The 9,458-nt window shown below is 45.8% G+C and overlaps 1 protein-coding gene across 4 annotated transcripts in view; it reads left to right on the top strand.

Moving 5' to 3' along the window:
* The first annotated feature begins 1,545 nt into the window (after positions 1 to 1,545).
* Positions 1,546 to 9,458, top strand: part of RAD23B (RAD23 homolog B, nucleotide excision repair protein) — a 48,046-nt gene continuing 40,133 nt past the window's right edge. Inside the window, exon 1 of one of the 4 annotated variants that reach the window (XM_053297372.1) lies at positions 1,546 to 1,907. In XM_053297372.1, coding sequence (XP_053153347.1) covers positions 1,842 to 1,907 — 66 coding nt within the window. In that variant the 5' untranslated portion in view covers positions 1,546 to 1,841. Of the gene's footprint in view, positions 1,908 to 2,432; positions 2,588 to 9,458 lie in introns of those variants that run through there. The other 3 variants (XM_053297371.1, XM_053297373.1, XM_053297374.1) reach the window with 3 other exon arrangements.

Genomic DNA, 9,458 nt, shown 5'->3' with positions numbered 1-9,458 from the left:
GTGCCTGTTGTGAAGGGGCAAACTACTTGTTTCAGAAAGGCCCCTGTTGTTCTGGCAGCTCCATGAGAGTTATGCCAGGCCCAAACAACAGCGGTTACTCGTGTGATTCACAAGGGCACAGCAGCCCTGCTGGGGAGAGATAGTTGGCAATTCCATTCATATAGTATGTATTTTAAAATTCACTCTGTGATGTTGTTTGGTAAATATTTTAAATTTGTCTCTGTTGTCACATTGTTTGCTACTGTTTAGCAGAGAGGGATCCTATTTGCCCCACCTTAGTTGTTTCTTACCTCTGCTGGCCTCAGGATGGGACTCTGAAGGGGAAGGGGCGGTGACCTCTCTATTAGCAGGGCTCAGCATCTGCAATGTAGCCATTGATAGACCTGTCCTCTATGACTCTGTCTAAGCCCCTTTTACAGCCATCCAAGCTGGTGGCCATTATCACATCCCATGGCAAAGAATTCTATAAATTAATTATGCATTGTGTGGAAAAGTACTTCCTCTTGTCAGTCCTAAATTTCCCAACATTCAGTTTCATGGGGTGACCCCTGGTTTTAGTGTTGTGAGAGAGGAAGAAAAAATTTCTCTGTCCACCCTATCCACTCCATGCATACTTTTATACACCTCCATCATATCTCCCCTTAGTCACCTCTTTTCCAAAGTAAAGAGCACTAAAGTGGATTGGATCCTTCCACTGCTGGCCCACATGTGAATGTTGTCCTGCAATCGATGCATGCGTGGATGATGGGAGAGTGGTTGGTGGAGTTGTACCCTTATGGGATTTTTACTGCTTGTTTTTTTTCTCCAGGTAGTGTGCAGGATCCCAAGATACACCAATCTAGGTGGCACTGGTGTAACAGAGACTGTGCTCTGTCCTTTAAGGCGCCATACAGGACTCGTTTCTGCTGCAAAACTTGCACTTCTACCCTTCTGAAATACTACTACTAGTATAACATAATTATTAATAATAGCAATAATAATGCTTAGCGTTGCTAGCTACTTATTTCTTCCCTCATTTCCATCAAATTCAGCTCACAGACGACACATCAGCTGCAAAAGAACCAGGGAGTCCTAAATTCACCAATTTGTTGCATCAACTGCAACAAGACTGAAGCTTCACCACTAGGAGACCTCAGGGCAAAAGAAGCTCCGTCTCCCATTACTTTCAAAATCGATGGAATCAAAATAAAATAAGGCTTTACTGTGCCTTTTTTAAAAAAAAATGGTTCAAAAAGATCTGATTGAAAGAAAACTTTCATTTTGGCGCCCTGGAAAAGGTCACAGGCACTTAGGGCTGAATGCCGCCGTCTCTGTGACCCTATCCCGCCTCTGCTTTTCCAGCCTCCTTCATTCCTTTCACCCCCCCTCCCCTTTTCCCGCCTTCCAGCTTCTCCCTCCCCTTGAAGAATCATCTCCTAGCGCCCCACACGCATCGCGCAGATCTCCTTCCGCATTTCAGGACGTTAAAGGAGGGCGGAAATCCTCCTTTCCCGCCTGCGCACGTCACGCTCTTCCGCCATGTTCCCCTCCCCCCACTCTTGGCAGAGGGAGGGGCTGTGGCGGGCAGTCACGAGGCCTCCTCATCATGGCGGGTCCGTGAACCGCGCGCGCAGCCAGCGCGACAACCCTGTCAACGCGCGAGAACATTTTGCTCCCTCCTGACTCCGCCCCTTGAACTCCTCCCTCCCTTCTCCCCCCCCTGCTTTCTCCCACCAGATCCACCAGCCAAACTAGGCCGAAGCAGCGAGTGGAGGACCCAGGGGGAGCCGCCGCCGCCCATCGCCCTCCCGGAGGCAGCCTGCAGGGTCGGCCTTGCCGGGGCCCCAAGCCGAGCAGCCGCCATGCAGATTACTCTGAAGACGCTGCAGCAGCAAACCTTCAAGATAGACATCGACGGCGAGGAGACGGTGCGGCCGGAGGAGGGGGAGGAGGGCCAAAGGGCTGGGCCTGGGATTGGGGCGGAGGGGGCAACCGCTGGGGGACGGGTGGGAGCGCGGCACGGAGGGCTGGTAGGGATACTGAGGCCACGGGGAGCAGGAGCTTCAAGTGGGGGGGGGAGAGTAGGGCCTTGCGTGTCGTGGGGGCAGCTGCAGTGGGGGCAACGGAGGGGGGACGAAGTTGCTGGGGCTGGGTGGCAAGAAGCAGAAAGCGGGGGGTTGGGGGGGGGAAGCAAGCCTTCCGAGAGTCGGCCTGGCTGGAGAGGCTGCGGTTGCTTGCTTGCCTTTTTGCGCGCGCCCGGCCTTGGAGCTCTGGTTGCAGGGGGGGGGGAGGGAGGGAGGGAGGGGGAGGCGCCTCTCCCTTCTCCCCCCCTCGGTAGGAAGCGACTTGGGTAAGACTTCGGTCCGTCCCGCCTGTTCAGCGCGCGAGGGGTGTTCATAGTCTGCAAAGAGGGAGCTGGAAGAAACGTGGCTGGAGGGCCGGCAGAGGGGCTGGGTGGCTTCCTGCAGGGCCTTGGAATGGGCTTTGCCATGACTGTGCATTATTCCTTTTGCCTGAGGAAGGGGTGTGTGTGTGTGCGTGCGTGCGCGGGCCGCAGCGCGTGCGCGCGCTCTGGGTGCATGGCGCGCGATGGCCGAGTGTGCGAGAGGTAGGTGCCTCGGGACTGAACGGCTTGCTTACTTCAGCTCAGTGTTACCTGTGGGGGGGGGGCAGTGTTTTCCTGTACTGGTTGAATCGGAGGAGGACCTGAAGCATCGGCGTGTAATCTGCAGCGGGGTATGCTGCGAGTTTGGAGAGCTTGTGAGCTAGAAGAACAGGGTGTGTGTATGCACCATCATGCACTGGCTACCCCAGCGCCAAACCCTCTTCACACAAGTAGACTGGCAGAGGAGTACCGAAAACATTATATGAAGGGTGCCTGTTTCTTGAGGCAATAAGATGTAGGCCAGTGGTGGGTCTACCACTGCAGGTAGTGGCAGCTATATTGATCTCTTTGTACAAAAAGATGGTTGGAAAGCATGAATATAATAATCTGCAGCTTGGTTGGTCAAAATGCTTTTAATGAAATGGGGAGAGAGGCTTCATATCTTATGTTTGATACACTTTGAGATTTGGAGTTAGGCATGGGATATTGTCACCATTGGTGCCTGGGAGAGGCATCTCTTCAGTAGCTCCTCTTTTACTTCTACATCAAGTTTATCTGTGTTTCTAACAGATTTCTTGCCATTGTTTGTCTCTCTGATGCTGGTAGTCTTCTCTTTATCACTACATCTAGTTGAGCATCGTGTGGTTCACACAGTGGCCCACCAGATGGGAAGCCCAGAGGCAAGAGCTGAGGGGATGCCCTCTCTCCTGTTGTTGCTTCCCTGCAACTGGTATATCTTGCCTCTGAGGCTCGAGGTGGCCTATAGCCCTCAGACTAGTAGCCATTGATAGACTTGTCCCCCAAGAATTTATCTAAGCCCTTCTTAAAGCCATCCAGACTGGTGGTTGTCGCCACATCTTGTGGCAGTGAATTCCATAGGTTAATTATGCATTGTGGGGGGAAAGACTTCTTTTTGTCAGTCCTAAATTTCTTGGCAATCAGTTTCATGGGATGAAACTAGTGTTATGCAAGTGGGAGAAAAAATTCCCTCTATTCACTCTCTCCATACCATGTATAATTATATAGATCTCTATCATGTCTCCCCTTAGTCACCTTTTTTTAAATGAAAAAGCCTTGCTTTTGTAGCCTTACCACTTAAGGAAGGTGCTCTAGGCCCCTGAGCATCTTGATTGCCCTCTTCTGCATCTTCACCAGTTCTACAATGTCCTTTTTGGTGTACAAATGTCCTTTTTAATCAAATGCTCCTTTTATCAGCATCGTCTGATACGCCAGCTGCAACCTTACTTGGATAGAGATAGCTTGGCCACAGTTATTCATTCTCTAGTAACCTCTCGCTTAGACTACTGCAATGCATTGTACATGGGTCTGCCTTTGAAAATGGTATGGAAACTGCAGTTGGTACAAAATAGGGCTGCAAGATTATTAATTGGGACTCAATGTTTTGATTACATTACGTCGTTGCTTCGTCAGCTGCACTGGTTTCCAGACTGTTTCTGGGCCCAATTCAAAGTGCTGGTTCTAACCTTTAAGGTCCTAAATGGCTTGGGACTGGATTACCTGAGAAAATGCTTTGTAGGGATGTGCTCTAAATGTGATTCGGCATCTGAATTGTGGGCACATCCCTTTAAAACTGAGGGCTTACACAGAGCCTTTAACACGGAGGAGAGCAGGCCCTGTGTGTGCCGGCATAGGGAATGCCGCCATTACAGTATTACGGTGTAGGACTGGCAAATGGAGCAGAAGCAGGTATGGACCTGCTTTCCTCCATGTTAAAGGGGCTGTGTAAGACCTTGGTTTTAAAGAGATGTGCTCACGATTCAGACGCTGAATCACATTTCAAGCACATCCCTAGCGCCTTGCCCTATATGTACTGACTCGGACCTTAAGATCTTTTTCGGAGTGCCCCTGCCAAACGAGGTGAGGGGGCCTTTTTGGTCGTTGCACCCCGTCACTATAACTTGGTTCTTTGAGATGCCAGGCAGGTAAAGACCTTTCTGTTCACTTATAAAAATTTTTAAAATTATGTTGTAATGTATTTTGTATTCTTTTGCGGGGTGGGGGGGTGATGTGTGTATGTTGGATGTTTTAATGTTGTGTTGTGAGCCACCCAGAGAACAACTTGTTATGGGGTGGCTAACAAAAATTTATGGTCACACCATAGATCTGTATAAGGGCATTATGATATTAGCATCATATTTTCAATCCCCTTCCTAATGATTTCCAGCATGGAATTGGCCTTTTTCACAGCTGCCGCGCATCTTGTTGAAGGGCACCTGAGTCCAACAACTTGAAGGAGGGTGGTTGTATAAAATTCCATTCGAAACTTAATCACTAAAAGCCTAAAATGCTTTAATGCCTTTCAAGAATAGGTGTTCTCTCATTTTGGATACTGATATTTGTCTAAAATTCTAAAAAATGTAAGCAAGAAGTTGGGTTGAGAGAAGATATTGCAATTCATTCCTGTAAAATTGTGGGTTGTACTGAGAGAGGGAGAGAGAGAGAGAAAGGAACAAATAAACTTATCAGTTTGTATATTGAAATGCGTTTTCCTAAAACACAACATGTGTTCTAATTTGGTACCATATTTTTGTCCCCAAACATGTGTTGCATTTATATACTGCCTTTTGTTTGTAGGCCCCAAAGCAGTTTAGAGCATTGATAAAACACTGTAAGAATGTGTTTGTTTCTCTAAAGCTTGAATTTTCTTAAGGGGTATGAATACATCCCTCTTCTTTCCTCTTAACAGTGGAAGTGGTAGGGCACTCTTGTGGTAACTCTTGTGGCCCTTTGACAGCGACCCCCACCGGTGGGTTGGCTTCTGGGAAATGCCCCATGCCCTGGGAGTGGCTTTATGAGAACAAAAATGTCAGTTGTTCAGGGGGGTGGGGCTTTCTCCTGGGCCATGCTGTTTTGACTGTGCCCTCTCTTCCTGAGTCCTGTCTCCCTAGTGACAGCTGTGAGGGAAAAGAACAAATGGTGGGAGCAGTGTTCAAAAATTGTGAGGTAGGGTGGTGTGGTGGTGTTCTGCTGCAGCTGTTCAGGGGCATGTTAAAACCGTTAAAATAGAGATACCTTCTAAGCTTATTTTATCTGCATCTTAAACAGTAAACCAGCCAGTAGGACAGTTCATGTCCGTTCATACGCGCTCTCTCTCTCAAAACAGGATAATTCATTTGATTAGATGCTCCTTTGTGTTGGTTGTAGACTAAAATATGCCTGGCTTTTGTGACTGTGTCAATTTTCAAGTGTTCCCCCATAAATCCCCATTCAGCCATGATACTAGCTGGGTGACTCTGGGCCAGTCACTTCTCTCTCAGCCTAACCTACTTCACAGGGTTGTTGTGAAAGAGAAACTTAAGTATGTAGTACACCGCTCTGGGCTCCTTGGAGGAAGAGCGGGATATAAATGTAATAATAATAAGGATTATTGTTAACTTCAAAGATAAGAAAAGGTGCCATTTCCTAGACAGTTTCATGTTTTCTGAAGGCTTTTACATAGTCTTACATTAGTAGATTCATTATTAAGGAAAGAGGCAAGTGACTTTTCTTACGGACTCTGGGCCTATCAACTCTGTTCTTAGCTTTTGAAGTTGGTGGGTATACCAATAAGATCTCAAAAGATAACGTATGGTGTCATGGGGAAGAGTAAAGAACCATTTATACTTGTTTTGTAGACAACTTCAGTAGGCAACTTCATAGTTTTAATCACTCCTTAACCATGAATTCACTTGCTGGCAAGGTGCAATTTCTCAGCTTCATTGTCTTTCTCTAATATACAGTTTCATCGACCCACAGTTTGTAGCACTTTTTTCCTAAACACCATTATAGGATAGAGGTGCTGTATGCATGTTGTAATTTCAAGGTTGCATATACTGTTGGAGGGACTTTGCTTTAGTCATCAAGAAAACAGGTGACAAGTCTCATTTAAGTCAATTTGTGTATATTCTGTACAAGTATGCATACTAATTGCTAGAAAAGATCAAGCTACAATAGGTTGTAGAACCCTTATATTATATATACAATTATATGCTATGGGATAGTACAAGTAGAACCTTTATATTATCCAGTAGCATAATCCAAAATCTCTTCTTATGCATCAGCCCATATGTCCTTTTGCATTATATAGTTTATACCGGTGGACCTCATTATTCATGGGAGTTCCGTTTCTGCTGAATTCCGTGGATACAAGGCATTAAGTCTTTGGCAGTTGGGGAAGGGGGGTTTAGGTTCTTGCAGGGCAAGAAAAGGCTAACAGCTAAAATAATTGCAATAAAGTGTCATACCGTGCTCTGCAGGTCTTCAGCTGTCTAGCAGTGGTCCCCAGATGCCACAATTCAATCATGTTTCTGGGGGGGAAATTGTGGTAACTCCACATCCACACACACCCCCAAGCCACAAAATGGCTCTCCGCCTCAAAATGGTGGCCGGAAGTGATCTTGGAGGTCATTTCTGGTCACCATGAAACGGCAAATACATGAAATTTGACCCCCCTTTCCCTGCATATACTGAGGTCGGGTGTCAATTGCCTGACCGTGGATACGCAGAACTGTGGATGTTGGGGCCATGGACGGCGTGGTTTGCCTGTACCTGTTTAGAGAAAGAGCAATTTGAAAATCCAAGGGTTTTGTTTTGGCTCAATATACACATGCAAGGATGCTAAGTAAGATAACTTCCTGCAAGGCCGTGCAGAGCTTCCAGGAAGCAAGGAAAGAAGAGTTTTCCATGAGATGGAGAATAGATGTGAATGTTGCAGTAATAGTTAAATGTGCCCAATAATAAATCATCTTATATGTAACATTCTTGCCCTGGTTCATTCTTTCATGTAGAAAAGCAGCATCTAATTAGTTTTTCATCAAACTGTAATCTGTTAGATTAAAACAGACTGCAATATCTTTACAAAATTCAGATTTCTATCCAGGTTGTGCTAAATGTGTGCTAAATTTATTTTTCTCTACCATGATGCATAAGAACATATGGGCCTGCTGCATCAGGCCAAAGGTCCATTTACTGCTACAAAAGACATCCCAACCGCTTGATCACAGAAGCGCCCGCCATCTCAGAAGTGGCATTTGCCTCTTCAGTTGAACGCTGCTGTAAGCGCGAGTGGCAGGCTGAGGAGGTGAGTGATGGGGCCGGGCCAGAACTTCTGGCCCCGTTTGAGACACTGTACCTGATTAGTGTGTCTCTTCTTCATAGCGTCTTTGTAGGAGTCAAGTAGAGCCCTAATCTGAATTGGGACCATGGTGCATTGGGAAGAAGGATAATTTTCTCCTCCTCTGTGATCCTGTTTGTAGCAAATAGTTGATGGAGGGGTGCTTTTTGGTATGGCGCCTGTGGCTCCTATTTGGTATAAGAAAGGCATTTTGAAAGTATCATTTTGATAAGCTGTAGTTACCAAACAAACACAAATTATAAAATGTCAGCAATGTATTGCTGTCGTCATGGTTTTTCTGAGATGTCTGCTTCTTGCAGAAGTTTTGTGTTGGAGAGGAACATAAGATGATCATTCATGTTTGGTTGATAACTAGGAACAAAATAATCTAGGCTTGTAATTAAGCACTCACCTGGTTCTCTGTGGAAAACTTCAGGTGATTACATAAGCCTGAATTGCAACTGTGAAAGCTGATTGCAAGACACTCCAGATTCCTTAACTTTAACAGTTTTCTGATGACAGAAGAATTGCCATTATCACTGTGCTTTGTATGGACAATAATGGTTGTCCATCTTAGTGGAGGAAATGCTGCGGGGCATAATGTGAAGCAATTGGAGCAGAGTCAACAGCCATCCCAGAAATTACTTTATAGAGCTTATGTAGCTAGTGGCACAATATGAGATTTGTGTCAAATACACTTTAATTGTAGTAGCAGCAGCTCCTTGGATACTTGCTATAGGATGTGAATGGCCACTGGTGGGCCACTGTGCAAAACAGGATGCTGGACTAGGTGGGCCTTGGGCCTGATCCAGCAGGGCTGTTCTTATGAAGCAAGGTGTCATTAATTTGCTGTTGTGTAGTTTCATTGTCCTGCTGGCCAGGATAAATTTTCCTAATAAATGTACAGAACGAAAATCTCTTCATGAAATTGTTTAGGGTGGGCGTTGAAATATATACTAACTTGTGCTTAGTTGGCTAAAGCATTATTCTGCATGATAGTTTGACAGTTTCTAATGTCATTAAATTTGGAACATATTTTCTGTGATAAGGGTAGTTGAGACTGCTTTTGGGTAGTCAGCAGGTCCTGTGATGGATTCGTAGAATTCAACCATGTCATTAATAGGATTTGGCTTCCCTGTAGTCTTGGAGTTCTCCTGCATCCAATATTGTAGCTGTCTTTGAAGCTGCTGAGTGGCTTGGAATGTTTGTGAGCAATTCCTGGTCACTGTTTCCTCTAAGGCATTTGTGTGCTCACAAGTTTTCTGATGCCCTCTCAGTTAATTTTAGATCCCCTTAAGGTTGAATTAGGAAGGTCCCCCTCTGAATGCATGTGTGCACACACTGCCTTGATACTGCCGCCCAGAACAAAACTCATTCTACACAGAGATGGAAAAAATCCGAAAAGGACCACTGTTCCTGGTGAGAAAGTGGGGTCTCTTTCTGATTTGGACCTGTGGCTGTTGTTTTTCTGCCTTTAACTTCAGTACTAGGCTGTCTTTGCTGGTTGCTTTTCTGTCTGCCAGGTATTATGTCCTAGGCTCAGTAAATCCACTAGTCTGTGATGAGTGGAAAATGATGCCTGATGCATGAAAAAAGTCCTGATGAGTAATGTACCAACATGGCTTGAGGAACCATCTGATGAGTAAAATATTTTGGCTAGTGAATTGAACCAACATTTCTTGATCCCTGATTATGTCCCATCAAGTTCTTTTGGATCAGCTGAGATCAGTGCTGAATACTTCAACCTTTTGCCAAGTTCTG

This window comes from Hemicordylus capensis, chromosome 2 (genome assembly GCF_027244095.1).
Source record: "Hemicordylus capensis ecotype Gifberg chromosome 2, rHemCap1.1.pri, whole genome shotgun sequence".
In the NCBI taxonomy this organism is placed as follows: Eukaryota; Metazoa; Chordata; class Lepidosauria; order Squamata; family Cordylidae; genus Hemicordylus; species Hemicordylus capensis.
This window is presented reverse-complemented; position numbering and strand designations above follow the sequence as displayed.